Below are 19,410 nucleotides of genomic sequence, written 5' to 3'. Positions count from 1 at the left end.
GCTGAAGGCAGCCCTCCCCCCAACTCAAATCCAGCAGTGACAGAATTGGTGGATAAAATTACACATTTAGTGCTAGACACGTAACTCTTTACATCACACTGCCTCAATATTCTCACAGAAAGGCAGTCTTTTATGGCATATACAGTAGGTGCACTATTTATTAGTCCCCTCATTAATACTGCGGTGGACATTCACAACTGGAATTGGTGTTGAGGTCAGGTGTAGCCGAATCATATTTTCATCTGTGGTTGTTTTGAATGTGTTGTCGGTGATATTATTTGGAAAAAAATGCTTTACTTCAGGGTAACCTTGAGGTTTTTCTTGTTTCATTTTTTCCAATTCATCTTCATCAGTATCAGAGACCTCATGCTGATTTTGTTGTTTTTCACTTGAACTGTATGTTGTACTTCTCTAATTCCATATAAAAGTTGTTGCTGTTGGAACCCATTTTTGATATAAATGCATCTTCTGTGAGTTGTAAAATTCCCAATAGAGCACATCCTATTGCATGTGTGCTTTTTTAATCTATAGGACTAGTCATTGAAAATACAGTGACTGTACAAAATTCCAAACATATTTACATGACAATGTGATATTACAACAGCACTGCAAACACTTGGTAAACAAAATAGAGTTAATGGCATCTCTGATAGTCTAATTACTAATGCAACATTGTGAGTTACATAGATTTTAATAATATATTGCATGCTTTGTTACATGTTTTTTGTTATGTGTTCCTTTTACAAGTTTTTGGATGTGAAAATATTAGAAAGGTTTAAAATGTGGTTTCATACATACCCAGGTACTAATGCACTCTGTCTCTCTCAAATAACTGGTGTAATTAGTGTAAACTGTCAGTACAATTGTTTACAGTAAAGAGAATGATATCAAGTCATTTAGGGTCGTTTTGCTACATCATTTTCCACTCTTGCTGTTTTTAGAAAGGGTGTGTGGGTGTATGGATATGTTTTGGCAGGAAATTCTGTTGCTAAGGTGTTCTGATTTGATTACGACGAAGTACAGACCTTTTGCCTTTTATCCTTAAATTGTTGTTTGCCTGTTTGGCAATAAAGAGAATGACTCTGATTAAATTAAAATTGCATCTTAATCCTAATCCTCTCTATCAACCCACCATCTACTTTCATGGAACAAGTCTTTCTCTAAGAGGTAGAAATTAGATTACTGTGTATTAACTCTGAAATCTGGTGCTCAGTAATGATGACCTTGAGGTTTGGCATCATTACCTGTCCCACAGTGCAAAGCATCCAAATGACAACATTACTCTTGCTAGTTCAAATTGATGCATCTGGGATGTTTCTACACTGATAAAGGCATTTGGCTACTGAAAATGCCTTTAAACAACATGGCTTTCTATTGCTGTTTTGCACTACACTCTTGAAATGCTGTATGCATAATACATACAGCTCCTCTACCTGTTTTATGGGGGAGGACATGGAATGACTTGAGATGGAGGTCTGTTTATCGTAATCCTCCTCGCTCTCTCCCTCTCTTATTCCCTCTTTTCTCTTACAGGAAGCATGCCCTGAACTGTCACAGAATGAAGCCAGCCCTCTTCAGCGTTCTCTGTGAGATCAAAGAGAAGACGGGTGAGTTTCTACTTCACTCTTCTACTGTGTTCTCCAGTCTGCACAGGTTGTAATCTAGTGTTGAAATGTAGTGTTCCTTTGCTCCAGGTTCCTGAGCACTAAGTTACTTTTTTATCGACCTTTCAAAGAACTGCATTGGTTGAATATCGACATTTGTTCTCAAACTGATTTAGCTGCCTGTGTTGTCTATGCTTTTTGTGCAAGATCATTCTAAATATGCATTGCTGGTTGTGGTTTAATTTGGACTAGTATTTATAGAAACTTGATGTGTTTTTGGCCACTGTCCAGACTTCACACTGACCAGCTGAAACTAATCTTAGTGGATCAGTGCCTTTGAAACTTGAGTCAGACAGCAGAACTTGCTGCAGAACAGGATAAGAACTCTGAATTCACTTACTCATTTATCATGTTGCAGTGTGGTTTTATAATTTGACCTAGAGTACATAAATGCATACGTATCCTCTGCTTAGTTTAACGTGTCTGTAAAAATAAAGAGTAGTAATGTAACACAATGTATGAACCAACAGGCTCTTATAGTTGGTTGAATGTCAAAGCAATATTTGCTATATTAAGACGGGGGAAAAGGGCCTACTGCTACAACTAACACTACAACAAACTATCATATCCAAATAATTAGATTAAAAAATCAAACCTGATCCAGATAGAAAGTTTATGCACAGTTGTTTGACAGCAGGCAGATATGAAAAACTCCACAGGGGTCATTGCTTTACAGTCAAACTGTTATGCTATTTCAGTACAAAGCGATTTTCTTTTCTTTACCACTGCTAAAAGTGCTCCACCACACAGTGTAGGGTAATTGTGTATTGGGAATAAATTACTATGCATATCAATGCAGTACCCTCTCCAAACACTACATGAAAAGCAACTGTTCCGACACTATCTTAACAAAGAATGCTGAATTTCAAATACATATAATCTTACTGATATAATTACCTATGTACATATATATTCAAAGTAAACACACTGCTTATTCTCATCTTGTTAGCTATTCGAGTCAGCTATCTGACAGATTTTAGTGTTGTTCAAAGGAGGAGGCCAGGAATGGATGGCAGATTGATGGTTATGGTAGTGGGAATGGGGTGCGTTTTTGAATCCTCTGCCAGTTTCTCTCCCTTCTTGTGTTCTATGTGCTTTATTCTCTTTCACTGTCCATGTGTATCTTCTAACAGCAAGCCTCGCTTGTTCAAATACAATTTGAAAATGCTGCACTGCTGCCTGTTGTGGCCCTCTGTCAATAATGTATTATTGCTCTCCAGTGATTGGAGAAAAGTAAAGGCTAGGCTTGAGTGAGTGGGGCAGGGTACACTGTTTCCCAGGCAACCAGTGGTCTTATTTACCCTAATGCCATTCACTTTGATTTTCACATTTAGTCTCCCAGCAAACTAGAGCAAGGGTCTGTGAGTACTTGTACAGTAAGCTGAGCAGAAAAACAGACAAGGCATAGAGGCAGGTTAACAATAGATTCATGCTTGAGGTGAATATGCCAACCATGAAATATAGAGATCTTTGGCTTTGCCTGTACTCTGCTGGCCATCTGCCACATTATGCCCTCCTAACTGTGCTGTGTACCTGCTTTGGCATTTCTCTGCTTCTCAGACCCCCTGTAGGCCCCATTGTCTGCCTCTGGAATGTGAATAGACTTCTCTTCATTGCAGCTTGTGGAAGACCCAATCAGTAGTCCTTTAGTATCTCCACAGGTTTTCTGCAGTATTTTCTCACTAACAAACATGCACTTGTGTTGGCACACCCACATACACACTCTGTCTCCTTTGCACACATACACACACACACACACACACACACCAAAAAGGGATAAAAGCAAACTCAGTCTTGGGTCTACTCCTACTGCCTCGGTCTTGTCCTATCCCCCTCCCTCGCTCTGCCTCGCTCCCATTCTTGAAAGAGAAGACTTGCTCAGAACTCGGGGCTTTGATATGGTAATGTAATGGTGGTGGTGGAAGAGGGGAGGTGGGGCATTGGGGGATGGGAGGTGAATTCCTTTGAGTGCTGCAGTTGGTTAGATTGTTTTCATTGTAAAGGAAATGTTCTGCGCAAATGCCAGTATCCCCCCTTCTCACCGCCACCACCCCACAACACCCCCCATTTTACAACAGTGCCTGCGTTGTCCTGAGCTCTCACATTAAACATGACCTCCATCTGCGTGAAATTTGATTCTTGTTAATACTTTATTAAAGATGCACTCCATAAAGAAATTAAAGCACTTGGAGAGAGACTAGAAATGATCAAATTTGAGAGCCAGTGGCTTTGCTTCAACTCGGTTCTGTTCTCCCTTGCTCTCATGGGTATTTGCTGTAAAAATAGCTCTTGGTGCAATGGGACAGCTTATGCCAAAATCTCTCACAAGCTACTGCAGTTCACTCTCAGAAGTTTTTCATTTAGTTTGGGCATGTTTCAGGCATTTCTCCTTACTTTTATGCATTTGTTGTGCTCTACACATGACAACAGTGAATCTGTCACTCACTCTGTTCTGCCATCCTTCTCAAGTCCTTCTTTTTCAAGCCTGAACATTCCCAGTTGTTTATTTTTGGAAATGTTTTAAATGAAAACGAAAATAGTTTTTCAAGTGAAATTATAACTATATAGTTTTCTAGGTTGGAGACCAAAGTATATTACAAGCTTCTCTCACCTCCCCCTCACTTGGACAAGTTCACACCCCAACACTTGCTACTCATCTTGATAAGCTGTCTGATAAACAACTCTGTGGGATATTACCATGAGTTGGCTGTGTAGAAATAGTGGCAAACTAGCTAGCATCCTACCGCTCTACGACTGAAATAGTTGGCTTTGTGTCGTCTCTAATTAAAAGTTGAGACATTAATCATTCATCTTAGAATATGCATGTGTCTGTTCACCACCACTCAAATGGGCCATGTATTCCTAAGCAACAGCAGTGAGGATTTGACAGTAAGGACATCCTGAGGGCATGTAGCCAGTGTGATGTTAACTTGAAGCAGTTGGTTGCCCTGTTAGGTGCCCAGTTGTGCCAGTATCCCCACAGTGGTGTCTGGAGCAGTGGTTAATTGCTGACTGCTTCTGCCACAGGCCTAGTCTCTTCTCACTGTGCATTTCCTGAGCCTCTGAGTTGTTTTTTTAGAGCAGATATATTACGTAGTTCTTTGGAAATTAAATTAACTATTGTTGCTATTTCTGTTTAAGACTTTTTTTTTTTTAAATGGCAGTAACGTATACATACGTTAGATGGTAGCATTGTATTTTTCAACTACTTTCAAACTAAAAGACAAAATCCTAATGCGTATTCTTGCCAGCTGAGCCAGCAGTACTTGGCCAGTATAATGTCAAAGCAACTAGCTAACAACCTATCTTCACATCCTATTAATGTTGTGACAAGATGGCTGAATGGCAGGAATTAACAACAATAAACTTTCCCTCTGGTTTATGGGTTTTTCAATGATGATGATTCTGGTTATATTAACAGAAAGCTTCTTTGTTCAGTTATTCCTGTTAATGATTACAAAATCAGTCAATTAAACTGTGATTTCAAAATTAACGTCATTTTAAAAAATGAATGTTACTATTTTAATTTGTTTTTAAGTAGATTTGCTATTGTATACATTTCCACAACAGTAATAATTTTGAGTTGTTTTTATTCTTAAATGGCTTTTGTGTTGACTGCCCAGAACTGTACAAGCCTCTTGGCATTTAATTAACCTCTAGAACGGGTCATGTTTTATCTATGACCTGCTACACGCCCATGCAGGTGTAGCGTTTGTGTTGTTTTTCAGTGCAACTTTTATCTGAATGGATGCTATAGTCTGTATAGCTGTATGCTAGTGCTCATTCGCATTCCTACAGTAACAGGACTACTATTAAGTCCTTTATAGGTGCCCTAGTCAAACTCTTGCTTTACCTGTGTATTCATGTCACTCAAGTGACCTATTTACACTACAATGCCATTAAAAGAACCAAATGAATCTTGTTGCATGTTAATTGAGTTACAACATGTTGTGGTTTTAAAAACACCAAAACCTAACTAAACTAAGTCACACATAGTTGTAATATGTTTATTCACTGCCAGGATAAACACGAACCCTTTTCAGAATCTTTAGAAATTAAACTTCAATTTGCAGGCTCTTTTGTTTTAGAAGGCAAACATCACACAGCAGTGTTTCCCAGTCAGTAAGACTCAGTTTTTGTACGGGATATTTTTTTCAGCATTACATGATTAATTTAAACGTTTGTATTCCACAGACTTTGACTGAGTACAGTACACGAAGTGTAGTGAATCACATGCCTCATTAAAGCAACTTAATTATTATTAGTTTTCAAAGAGTCCAATTTGGATCATAGCCATAAAATTTTATGAGTTGTTAGGAACCTGAGGGAAGTATTTTATTATATTTTATGAGGCGAAGCATACAATGCATCTTAGCATTAACAAGATAAAAATTGTTTGTGGCAGAAATGCAATCTATCTGAAGCTATCTAACCTGCAATTTTTGTTTTACTATAATTAGGGTCTAAAATAAGAAAAACTCCTCCACCTTTGTACAGTAACCAACTTGTCACATGATCCTTGGGCTTGCTATTTTAAAGAGTCAGCTTTACACTAGCTTTTGTTACATTATTATGGCATATACACAATTATCTGATTGGCTTTCATGACAGTTATTTTTTTTTTGTATGTGGTTTTCTGCCACTCAATTGTTTTTTTTCTTTGCCCTGCTCCTTTGCAGAAGAGGATGAAAAAAGATAGAGTGTGTGTTGAGGGGGTGCGGGAGCGATACAGGGAGATTGATGAGGCAGTAAGAGCAGGAGTAATTACTCGGTGTCCATTCCCCAAGCCAGATTGGCAGACGGCTAATATCACACAGACCCCTGGCCCTGACAGACACCCCACACACACACACACACACACACATACACACACACCCCAACTCAGACTAGGAAGGCAGAGCACCCTAACCTTCAGCATAGACCTAATGGTGTGTGTGGACCAACTGATTTCCCCATGTGGTATTATTCCTGAAGGAATATCATCCCTGTCTATTGACAAGAGATGATTCACCAAGGGCAGTGATTTGGCTGTGCAGTCAATCTGAATAGTTGGATATGGACTGCTGGGTACAAGAATTTTTAGTGGCTGACAAGCATTGTCAGCATGTAAGTATATTACTATATTACATTTTTACATTGGCCTCAACAAAAAATCTGTGTTTTTTTTTTCAGTATTTATTTTTTTTTGCCTCTGATCCAGTGTGCTAAATACAGTTTAGGAACACTGGTCAACACAGATTAAGCAATTGCCCTTTTGTATTAAAATGTGGCTATGAAAATTTAAGTTATTTCCTCTGTATTTAATTAGGTTACTTACTACTACTAAATTAAAAATGGCAGATGATAAAACTCAGCAACACTCGGGATGTGGTCACACATACTGGTGACAGACATTGCTGATGTGACTGGGCAGAGTGACATCTTCAGCATGGCCACAAATTTTTCACACTTACAGCTTACTTTAGGTCTAGAATCAGTTTTATGCATAACAACAAGTCACAAGGTGGCCCGTCAGTATTGGTTCAGGATCACCCACAGGGAGAACTCCTACCTCTCATCTACCCTCCCTCTCAGCATGTCTATGCTTCTCACACTTCTTTTAGGCTTTGCTCTTAAAGGAAGCCAACGTCTCTTTAATTAAAGATATGTAAATGTGGTCTCAGCTGGGTTGCACTAGTTTGGTGGCGGTGGGGTGGAAGAGTGTTGGAGCCCAGCTCCTAATCCTGACTAATTAAGGATTAATTACAATTGATGGGCGCCTTCCTCCCTTCTGCAGTTGTGCACACTGCTGTCCCAGACAGTATGTTTGTATATTTCACACCATGTCATAAATGCAGGGGAGAAATAGAAACATCAGGGCTGGTAAAGGGAGGGGGTCTACGATCCACCAAGATTAGGCGTTATGCATTGGATTGTGGTGCTCTCCATCAAGGTATGTGGATGGATTGATGCTGTACCACTGTTAGCTAGTCTAGATTAGGGCCATTTGCCAGGAGGAAAATTATTTTGTATTTCAGTATTATTTTATAATATAATTTGTCTGTGCAGGCTACTGGACTCATTCAATGTGTTCTTGTAAAACTATTGGTAACTTGTTATTCTGACCAGCCATACATAATATAGGCACAGTAGGTTTTATTCCTCACTAAACTGGTACATTGGACCTGTGCAGAGTAACCATGTAGCCTCAGTTCACTCTGGCACCATCTGACTGTGTCATAATGCTTGTTCACTTGTTATAAATGGGCACTGCTCTTCTGATCTATCGCTTAATTGCCACCTAATTTGCATAACAGTGCAAATTAACGACCTCTCAAATGAGCGTTCATTTTTCACAAAGTCTTTAGGAGCTCCTTAAGAGTCTGTGCTAATGAGCACAGGAGGCAGCTGGCCTGATGAGAGTTGACTGGGGGAAGATCCTAGCAGTGCTATAACAAGCCTCCTGCTTAGGTCCTCTTCATCATCATCCTCTTCCTCCTGTGACATTTCAGATTCTTTCTTCCATGTCTCTCTGTCTTTCTCTGCATGCTGAACTGTACTGGACTGGGGATATCATGTTATAGACTAAGTCACAGGTACTCAACAGTACTGAATGTATCCTTTTAAACAATATTTGTATTAGCAATGGTGCCATGCCGACAATAATATATCATCATAAAAATGATTTTATACTGCTCAGTCACTTAACATGACATACCAGTGTGATCCATTACTAGTTAGGGCAGCAAACTGACTCACATTTTCTCTGTAGAACACAAGCTATGAGCAAATGCCAGTGTACCCAATGCAGCTCACGGTTTACGCACTTTCATACAACTGAAACTTTTTTTTTTAACATCATTTGAGACTAAAGCAGAAGTTTTAAATAAATATTGACTTGTTAATTAAGATTTAAGGAATGTTTTAAGGTATGTTTCTTGCCACTTTCGCCTTAGGGCTTGCTCTGGGGGTTCACGTATATGGGTTCTGTAAAGTATCTTGAGACAATTTGACCTGTAATTGGAGCTATATAAATAAAATTGAATTGAATTGAATTGAATTGAATTGAATTGAATTGAATTGAATTGAATTGAATTGAATTGAATTGAATTGAATTGAATGTGGGAAGTGTCATTGATAATCACATGAGCACCAATTTATAGCTTATGAAGGTGACTTAATAGACATATTAATTAGATTTATTTTAATTTAATTGATTTGTTTGTTTACTAATTTAAGCTTTCCCGGTATTTTGTTTAGACTTACAGTTTTGATTCACAAATCGCAAATTTTCTTGCCCTGCAGAAAAATATTGGAATAGCTATCAAGGAAATGCTTTTAATAGTATGTCAGACACAGGAAAGAAAAGATACTATAGATGTTTGTTTTTATTTCAGCAGATTTTCCAGCAACACAGTTGATATATCCTTCTGTTCGTGTTTGTGTGTGTTGTTGTCATTGCTCGAGTGTCCAAGCCTCTCTCTTTAGTTAATTAAGGGCTGATTAATGATGTGTTGGACTGAAGTGTTGTGTTTGCCCAAGGTGTGAATTCTCCAATTCACACCTTAATCAGACCACACCATGTTTACTCTAAATGCTTACCTCTTGGTGTGTGCATGTGTTTGTGTCAGAGTGGGGGGCTGCGTGCAACAGGACTCTGGTAAACTACCCAAACAGATGCTGATTAGCGTGAGCTGCTTAAAGTAGGAATGGACATATGGATTGTGCTCATTAAGTTGACTGTACTCTTAAAAAACACCCTTTAAAAAACTAGGGACATGCTTTTTAACGATGAATTTGCAGTAGAAATGCACCTTTTCCAAAGTCCTTTTGGCAAAAACCACACGGGGGAAAAGATTAATTTTTAATGTCATATTCTGCAGTTCTCCCATGGTAATATTTTATTCACCCAAACCCTTTTTTGAGCCACCAAATGGCATGGTAAATCAAAATGCCATATGTACAGAGGAATTTATTTGTGAAGTTGACATTAGTTATTACAACATAGGAGTTTCCACTGAAACTGCCTTTGGCATCAAGACTCTTAATAAGATTGCTCAAGACCACTAGTTGTGATACTGGCATGTAATTTTGCATTTCTGGATGATCATCTGGATGCAATTAAGACTACATTTCTATCACATTCCATGGATTGTTAAGGACCAAACTGTTCTCTCTCTCTTTTGCCACTTATCACTATTGTTCTGCAGAGTGCAAGTGAAATTGATTCAACTCAAGAGAATTAGGAAACATAAAAGTCTGATCATGTTTTTGTCAGGTTTTGGTTTCATCAAGAGTAGATTCACTGCACCCTTTTTATACATTTTTTTTGTCACATTTGTGAGATCTGAAAATCACATTTGACCTGGAGGGTTTTGAGCAGCAAGTTTACACCCCCTTAGGTTTTTTTTTGTAGTTTTTTTAAGGGCGAAAATCTGTCTGATAAAATCTCTGTATTTGTATTGCCCAGATGATATTTTATCTCCTGCAGTTAGTTTCAGTCCTCATACACAGGTTTGCCTATCATATCTCCAGAGCTGCAGTTGAGATTTGTTTTTGCATTTTTGGAAGGTAAATTTGCATATTCATGTAGCATATTTTCATTGTATGAAAGCATCGTTCTATGGGCCATTCTCTTTATCTGAATTCTGTCTGTAATGAAAGCAAAAACTGATGTTTTCAGAGTCCTATCTTTTCTCCCTTTCTGGCTCTCTCGCTTTCTGGCACGTCTGTACTCTGGATTCTGTATATTTCTGTAGCCCCTCTCTCTCTCTCTCTCTCTCTCTCTCTCTGTCTCTGTCTCTCTCGCACACATATCTTCTCCTGTGACTTCTTTTTTTCAATTCTCCTTGGTTCTCCTTCTACCCTCTCTCTCTCTCTCCTTACCTTTTTTTCCCCTTTTTTCCTTCTCTATCCTCCTCTCTCTCTCCCGCTCCCTTGCTCTCTCCCAGTGAAAGGCTGAGAATACCCAAGGGAGCTGATGCAATTAAAATGCTAATCCTGTCTGTCTACAGAGAGAGGGAGAGGGGGGGCTGACAGCATGAGGGATTGCGGCTCACATGGAGAACTCGACTGAAATGGAGAACAGAGGGGAGGGAGGGGGCACTGGGGGAGGTGTGGGGATGGGGGGTGCGCTGAAAGGGAGAGGGGGGAGGGGATGTGTGTTGGGGGGAGACAGAGTGAAAAAGGGGATGCTAGCGAGGGAAAAGACAGACAAGGATAAAGCTTGTGCTGTGAGCTGAGCAATGATATACTGACTGCGTTTAAGTCTTATCTATGCCTATGTGTGGAAGGCATTACAGTTAATGTACAGCACTACACTATTGGTTAGGTTGTTCACCCTTACCTGCACCCCTTCATATATTGTGTGTTGTGTCTGCACGGCACACGTTTCCACATTGGCTGTGCAAAAATGAGAATGATTATGTATGCAGTGAAAGCCCAGCTGGATACCCTGAATATTTCATAGTATGTGTTGCTCGCTTCGTCTCTCAATGCCACACCGCCCAGCTTGGCTGGTAACGGGTGCATAATGGTGTGATTTCTAAGAGCTGTGGATGCAGGCTGTGGGCCTTAAGCTGTCTTCCAATTTAAAAAGGGAATTTAAGAATCATTACTAACAGCACTCTTGAGTTTTAGTCTCTCAGTAACAGACCCGGTCCAGTGGCAGTGTCAGGAGCCAGTTGATCAAAAGAAAACACTGCTTAGATTTTAGAGCAAAACAGCCAGCCCGTTCTTAGACCTGTATACTTTTTATTGTTGATGTTATTTCCTCATTTTAGATGGCTCACATTAATTTTAGAGCAAGACACTTTTTGACTTCTTTTTACGGGTCTTGTGGTCTTTTTCAGTGCAGTAGCTTAACTCATCTCAACAGCTGCTATAATACCACTAGGCCACTAGACTGTGCATGAGCGCAATTCTGGGTAATCACAGCTTAATTGGAGTAATTAGGGGAATGTAGGGGCATTAGGCTACAGCTGGGGGCCATAATGAGAGGGGGCAAAAAGGAGGGGGGCAAGGTGAGAGGCTTCAAGAGCTACAGTTGCCCTCTTCAGTGTAGGTCAGCTCTGCATCTCAGTGAATGGACAGTATAGATCAAATCTATCTGCATACAGTCCACGCTGTCTGTAAGTGGGCTGCCCTAGACTTTGTCAGTACTTAAAATTCTAAACTTCATCAGAGTGTAGACAGAGTATCGAAGTAGTATCAAAATAAAACCTACAAAACACATTATTTTGGTTCTTGATCGATGTGTTATCTATAGATTATCTGTTTAAAAAAGTGCACAGATCGTTTGTGAATTACTGAAAGGAAAGAAAAAGAGGAGGGAAAGAGATGGGCGAATCAGGGTCATTAGTTCAGGCGGCTGGGTCTGCTACATTCCTGAGCCCTGAGATGGGGGAGCAGCAGAGCAGGAATGTGCCTTGGAGAGAGAAGAGACCTAGGCAGAGGGAAAGAAAAAGGCAAGAAGGAACAAGAAAAAAGGGGAGGAAAGAAGGAAAGTTGGACACTTTGCTACAAAAGGCCCAAACAGTCGTGAAACAGACTAATATATCAAATTAAGTTATGAAAAAGCAAAAACTCATTTGCTCCATAGCACTTGGAAATTTTAAGCAAAACAGTTTTCTCTCCGTTTCTTCACATCTGTTACCCTACAGTACAGCTCCACTCATTTGTTAGGTCTGACTGCTCCACAGCTGCAAACTTGTTTTTCAGTGTGACTCTCTACAGGGAAACTTTGACAGCAACTTAAAGACTGAGTGTAATGAAAAGACTTGCAACAACGACGTAAAGACTCTCAGGACTCAGAAGAGAAGCTCTTGCTGTGAGTGCATGCATCCCCTAACCTTTGACGATAAGCGCTGACAAACTAGCATAATCCTTAAGGAGGACTGGAATTAATCTTGTCATCCGTATTGTTAACAACTATCTCCTTCAGAATCCTGTCTGGTTTCCTTGCATTTTAAATTGACTTTTATCTCCTGAATTAAGTCTCCATTTATAAAAAATAACATAAATGTCGACAAAGCACGGTGTTTATATGACTCTGAAACAATAATTTATTCCTAATGCAAATGTTTAAAATATGCTCATTTTACTATTGTACACAAACTTAGGCTTGTGTTCTGGGTCTGAATAATTAAATTATCAATTACTCTATCAGTTATTTTCTAAATTAATCAAATGTTTATTCTATACAAAAAAGTGTGACATCTTGTCATTTAAACATGAAAGTTAGTTGTTGCTGTATAATTTTTGTCAACAATATGTTGCACTTGTACATGTTTTTTCATGCATGGTACTAAAATTAATCATGTATTTCATATATGATACTACAGTTTATAAAATAATTGAATCGCTTGCAAATCCAGTGTTCAACACATTGAACTGTGATACAAGGTTTCTACTCTTACTTTCTGAAGTTGAATAATTGAGAAGCAATAAGGGCAAGTGACAATTTAGTTAAGTGTTAAAAGCTTCAGGCTCTGAAGAAAAGATGGCCGTCTGAAGTTAAAACTTTTCAGTAACAGAGTGGTGTCTGTAAGGGAGTGTGTGTGTGTGCATGCATGCATGTGTGAAAGAGAGAGAGATGAGAGCATAGCTGCAGGCTGACAGAGGTCCTGGTATAATACAGTGGTGGAGAGCAGCGACTGATAACTATACTTATGGCCACTGGGGCTCATAGTGACAGCACATGCACTCCCATTACTGGTCCCATGCCTCATGCCCTTATCTCTGGCAGCCTGCCACCGAGGGACCACACTGCCCTCTGCTGTTGATTCAGAGGAAGTTCGGACTCATTGACAATTCAGTCAGGCGCTCATAGCAGTGACTCAGGGGAGAAACTTGACTGGGTTTTGACAGGGCTGCACATCTTTGAATTTTAGCAGTGATATAGCATCTTTTTATGCACCTCTAGAAGCCACAACAATTGGCCTCTTTTGGGGAAAATGTGTGGTCTCAGTTTAAAAAAACTTTTTCACCAACAGGTTTGCTCAGACCTAGAAACATGTTCTGGTTTGGGCAGACTAATACAAACAGGAAAATACTAGCCTACCTGACCCATATGCTTTCTCTCCCTTCTCCAGTGCTGAGTATACGAGGTGTGCAGGAGGAGGACCCCCCAGATCCCCAGATCATGCGGTTGGACAACATGCTGTTAGCAGAGGGGGTGTCGGGACCAGAGAAGGGTGGAGGATCAGCTGCAGCGGCTGCAGCTGCAGCAGCAGCAGGGGGCTCACCCACCGACAGCAGCATCGAACACTCCGACTACAGAGCCAAGCTTGCTCAGATTCGCCAGATATATCATTCTGAGCTGGAGAAGTATGAGCAGGTTTGTGCTATTCCTAAATGCTTGAAACATAAACTGTTATATATACTTCTTGTCTACATACCACAATCGGTGACAGGTGTATGTAGACACATTTTGCATATGAGCATTATAACATGTTGGCAACCTCCTGACAGCATAAGAAGCCAAACACATATAAAGGTATAAACTTGATAACAGTGTGTGCAACTACTTAACAAAAATAGGGCCAATGATGTGGAATACATTAAGTATGTCATGACATAATTTTAGTGCGCTTGCTTTATGGAAATCTTACATTTCAAGCACGCGTGGACCCACGGACATTGCAGATATGGAAACCTTAAATTGGCCGTTTGGGTTTGATTTAACTTATACAGCTTTAATAAAGTAAAGCTGTATATTGTAATTACTTCTGTTTCCAAGTTTGCAGTTATTTAAATTGATACTATAAACTGGTTTGTGATGTTTGGAATAGAAATTTGTGCAGGGACTACTTGTCCCAGAATGCTGAGAATCTGCAGATATAACAAAGATTATACCAAGTGTCTTTAACCAGTCAGTTAATATTCTGTCTTGCTGTAGTCCAGCTAGAAAAAACTAGAGTACAGCTGAATGCAGCCACTTGTTGTTTTGTGTACTCTAAAGTCCTTGACAATGTATGCTACTTAAAATTTACCTGCTTAAATAATGTGTGAATTTAGATGGAGGCATCATTATGAAAATTAGTTTTATTGGGCTGCCACAAATTACTGTTTCTCTATTAATTAATCTATCAACAATTTTACTGATTAGTCAATTAACCGAAACTATTTATTTTCATGTTCACCATTTCACTCAAGGTCAGTGGTGCAACTCCAAATTTGTATTTGAACCCCTTAGCAAAGTGAAACAATTAGGTCTTAATATGAAACAAAGTACAGCATGGACATTGTGGATATTTTAAAAGCACAGGGCAGCTATAACAAGTCAGTATCTTCTCACTGTGTAATTGTTGTTAATAATAATAATAATAATAATAATAGTACTTATATAGTGTTTTTCAAGACACTCAGACACTTTACAAAGTAGCGTTCATTGACTTTAGCAATGCAGTCAAATTCTAAGAAAATATAGCTATTCAAAGTGCAACCGTTACTTTAAAAAAAAAGTATGTTCTATGACAGACGATGTCATTGTTATGATAGGATTTTAGCAGTGCAGCAGCTTAGAAGTGACTGCTGGTTAAGATATAGCCTTAATGCGTTGTTTCAGTCATGATTTCATATTCGTTTTGTCATCTACCAATAGAAACAATTGTAAATGAAAACAAATTAATTCAATTTGCCTGTATTAAAATACATTATATGACAACACAGTGAGTAGGAGGGAATGTAAATGAATGTAAAGTGTCTCTGCTGAGTAGTACCTGTGTGTTTTCTCTTTAGTTTGAGCATTGCGCTGTGCTCCGCTACACAAACTTTGCAGTAATATATATAGCATAATTTTGACACATAATTTTAGTATGAACAGATGGAAAACATAGTCATATCATGAATGCGTTCTTTTCTTTTGGTACTTACTTCTGTTGCTCTTCTATGGCATTTCAGTGATACAGATTGGAGAATTACAGCTGTAAACTGAGTTGTATAATTTAACTGCTTCTAGTAGCTTATAAATCAAGTGTAGCTCTATTTTTCTGAGCAACATTTCTTAACTGAGGGATCAGACAGCTGAGGTCTCATCAAAATTAGCCATGGCACTGGGCAGAATCTGTGCTTTGTCCATCTTTTCACAATAGCATTCAACTTGCTTTCTCTCTTTGTTCCAGGCCTGCAGTGAGTTCACCAACCATGTAATGAACCTGCTGAGAGAGCAATCTCGCACACGGCCCATCTCTCCCAAGGAGATTGAGCGCATGGTGGCCATAATCCACCGCAAGTTCAGCTCCATTCAGATGCAGCTCAAACAGAGCACCTGTGAGGCTGTCATGATTTTGCGCTCACGCTTCCTTGATGCCAGGTCTGTGTGTGTGTGTCTACCTGCTACTTCTACTATTTGTACTATGTGTGTGCATGTGTTAGACTTCTCTTGAGGGATGAAGTGACATTGTTGTGTCAGACATGTGCGTTCCAAACATGTTGGTCATTTTGTCTTCTCTATGTGTGGCAGACGTAAGAGGCGCAATTTCAACAAACAAGCTACAGAGGTGCTGAACGAGTATTTCTACTCCCACTTGTCTAACCCTTACCCTAGTGAGGAAGCCAAGGAGGAACTGGCCAAAAAGTGTGGGATCACTGTGTCTCAGGTGAATTGTTAACACAGCGGTTCAGGACAGTATGAGAATACTGTACATTTTTATGAAAACAGAACTTGTTTGTACATCCAGGATCACCTGCCTCTGTTTTCATCTGTTTCAGTATTTAGAATGTTTTAAATGACTTAAATTTTATAACTTTTTTCTAGCGCAAGTTGAAAAAAAAAAAAGGAAATCAAAGTGATAAGAATAAAGTTGATTTTTGATTCTCGTTTCACATTTTTTTAGCTGAAGCAGGAAAGTGGTTAAATGAATCACTGTATTAAAATATATCTTTGTTCCTAAGGTCTCTAATTGGTTTGGCAACAAAAGAATACGCTACAAGAAGAACATTGGTAAGTTCCAGGAGGAAGCGAACCTCTACGCCGTTAAAACAGCGGTGGATGCTGCCAATGTGTCGGCGCAGGCTAGCCAGGCTAACTCTCCGGCAACACCCAACTCAGGTACCACATCCTCCATCTCATCTTCTTACAAGCCCTGCCACTTCTTAATTATGGGCTTCAGTTCATATACATGACCTCTTGTTCTTGCACAACTGAACCGTACACTCTGCAGTTGAACTACAGAGTGTACGATGGGCTGATTTCATAGTTCAAAAGAAAACGCACACACCATACAGCAAATGTGCACCAAGGCAGCTACCACATGAATGCTCGTGGTCATGTCGAATCATCTTATTCATTTTGCATTAAGTGGCTTGTAAAATGTCTTCCTCATCCAAACAAACCTCAACACAATCTTTTCTGACTTGGTAGTCTCCATTTTTATTCTCAAGGTGACAAAAAAAGCACAATTATATTGCCTACCTTTTTTTTTCCTAGAATGGCCTAGCTAATTTCCATTATTTTAAAAGTAGGCAGTTAATTGTTTCCCAGCTATATTTTTTTTCTGATTGTGATCTCCATCAGTGAGAAGTTGCTCATGTTTTTTTTGTTTAGCATTCAGTCGATACTTTGATCTGTGCAGTGTGGGCTGCCTTGTTTTTTGCTAGTCTGATAGCCAAGATTTACCTTCATCCTTTGGTATGTTTTAAGTGTCTGATGCTTTTCCAGCATTTTGTATTATCAAAACTTATTAATATTCACTTAACTTGGGACTGTTATAATACTCAGGGATCTTAGTGGGATTGACCTGATGTCATCTTCAAGTAGTTTCTATCCATCTTCTGTATTTTCTTCATAAGAATAATACCCATTTTTAATTACTTGTGCATGTGCTTTTGTTGTGAGTTACCTAAAACTTTAAAACTGTCACAAATTTTAACAAGTATGCAACCCATGGAACATAGTAATGATATACTAACCTCAATTTACGAAGGAAGCTGAATGGATCAGGTAGGTGATCATTCAGACATTTTTACCAATTCAGTCAAGTTCTTTCTTATGGCTTCAATCTTCTCAAAATAATGATAGCCAGGTGAGTTGTTTAAGCCCTTAAGAGTGACCAAATTTGAAGGTACACTATATTGCCAAAAGTATTCGCTCCCCATCCAAATAATCAGAATCAGGTGTTCCAATAACTTCCATGGCCACAGGTGTATAAAATCAAGCACCTAGGCTGCAGACTGCTTTTACAAACATTTGTGAAAGAATGGGTCGCTCTCAGGAGCTCAGTGAATTCCAGCGTGGAACTGTGATAGGATGCCACCTGTGCAACAAATCCAGTCATGACATTTCCTCACTCCTAAATATTCCATATTGCAATATAGTGTATCTGTAAAGCTGGATTTTTTTTATTTTATTTAAAAGCAGGAGAAACCAATGTCCGACCTGTGTCCTCTGATTTGCTACCAGTTAAATTTTGCAGACAAAATTGCTTCACCAAGCCATTATATAGTCAAAAGTTTGGACACACCTTCTCATTTAATAGTTTTTCTTTAATTTCATGACTATTTACATTGTAGATTCTCACTGAAGGCATCACAACTATGAATGACCACATATGGAATTATGTAGTAAACAAAAAAGTGTGAAAACTCTAAATATGTTTTATATTTTATATTCTTCAAAGTAGCCACCCTTTGCTTTGATTACTGCTTTGTACACTCTTGGCATTCTCTTCATCAGGTAGTCACCTGAAATGGTTTTCACTTCACAGGTGTGCCTTGTCAAGGTTAATTTTTGGAATTACTTGCATTCTTAATGGGTTGGGACCATAAGTTGTGTTGTGAAAATCTACAATGTAAATAGTCATGTAAATAAAGAAAAACCATTAAATGAGAAGGTGTGTCCAAACTTTTGACTGGTGGTGTATAAGAGTAATAGGGGTACAGATTAGTCTCTGGACTTTTCACCTCTTGATGTTTGACAGTAAATTCTGTGCATTTGTAAATTGCAAGTATTAAGCTTCAGTTTTGAGTATTAAACTAAATTTCACAAATCAATGTACAGGACAGAAGTGGAGACTTTGTACTGTAACATCTAAAACGGCACACCACAAACCACTGCCTGAATTTGTGCATTCATTATACAAAGTACTAACGGCAACATAGACTATGTAATCTGAATGTTAGTTTTGTTTTTTTACTTTTGTAAACTTCAAAGTTTCTTGCTATAATTTCCTGATGTGGGAATGGAAATCTTGATGACCACAATACAAGCCGAGTCCTACTTTGGGAAAATGGCTTCTGTCACTAACAGTTACTCTAAGCAGCAGTTTGTTAAAAGCATTCTGCTACCTTTATATGTTTACAAAATGAAAAACCTCATGCCCTTCACTACTGGTACTACTACCCCATCCCCAGTGGCCCACACTAGATTGTACCTCAATATGGCACACGCCACATCGGTTCTTTGGAACTGAAACTTGTTCGACACATTGGATTCTCCAACCGAACTGACTTATCAGAAATTGAAATGTGAAATCCACACAGAAGGGGAGTATTAATAATTAGGAAAGGATTACTTTTAGCAAAACATTTTTGCAGCTGTATAAAGCATGGCTCCAGACTTAACTTTTTCACTGTTGCACCTGTCAGACCAACTTTCTCAATTGGTTGCACCTCCCACCTTGTCACAGGCAAAACACATCACTTGCTGAACATTTCACTACATTTTAACAAAGTGCTCAGAGAGGTGTGTGACCAGCAGTTACTTTTAAAAGAGTTAAACTAGGGCATTCTATTGTCAGATTTAGCCCAGATGAAACAGTGATTTTAT

The 19,410-nt window shown here is 39.0% G+C and overlaps 1 protein-coding gene across 9 annotated transcripts in view; it reads left to right on the top strand.

Annotated features, from left to right (window-relative positions):
* pbx4 (pre-B-cell leukemia transcription factor 4) overlaps positions 1–19,410 on the top strand; it is a 47,264-nt gene that overhangs the window by 3,390 nt on the left and 24,464 nt on the right. For all 9 annotated transcript variants that reach the window (XM_055005058.1, XM_055005060.1, XM_035951759.2 and 6 more), the window contains 5 exons: positions 1,534–1,607; positions 13,736–13,980; positions 15,767–15,957; positions 16,108–16,243; positions 16,539–16,695. In XM_055005058.1, coding sequence (XP_054861033.1) covers positions 1,534–1,607; positions 13,736–13,980; positions 15,767–15,957; positions 16,108–16,243; positions 16,539–16,695 — 803 coding nt within the window. The remainder of the gene's footprint in view (positions 1–1,533; positions 1,608–13,735; positions 13,981–15,766; positions 15,958–16,107; positions 16,244–16,538; positions 16,696–19,410) is intronic.

The sequence above is a fragment of the Amphiprion ocellaris genome, chromosome 19 (assembly GCF_022539595.1).
Source record: "Amphiprion ocellaris isolate individual 3 ecotype Okinawa chromosome 19, ASM2253959v1, whole genome shotgun sequence".
NCBI classification, from domain to species: domain Eukaryota; kingdom Metazoa; phylum Chordata; class Actinopteri; family Pomacentridae; genus Amphiprion; species Amphiprion ocellaris.
The sequence above is the reverse complement of the archived record's forward strand: the minus strand, read 5'-3'. Positions and strand labels throughout refer to the sequence as shown.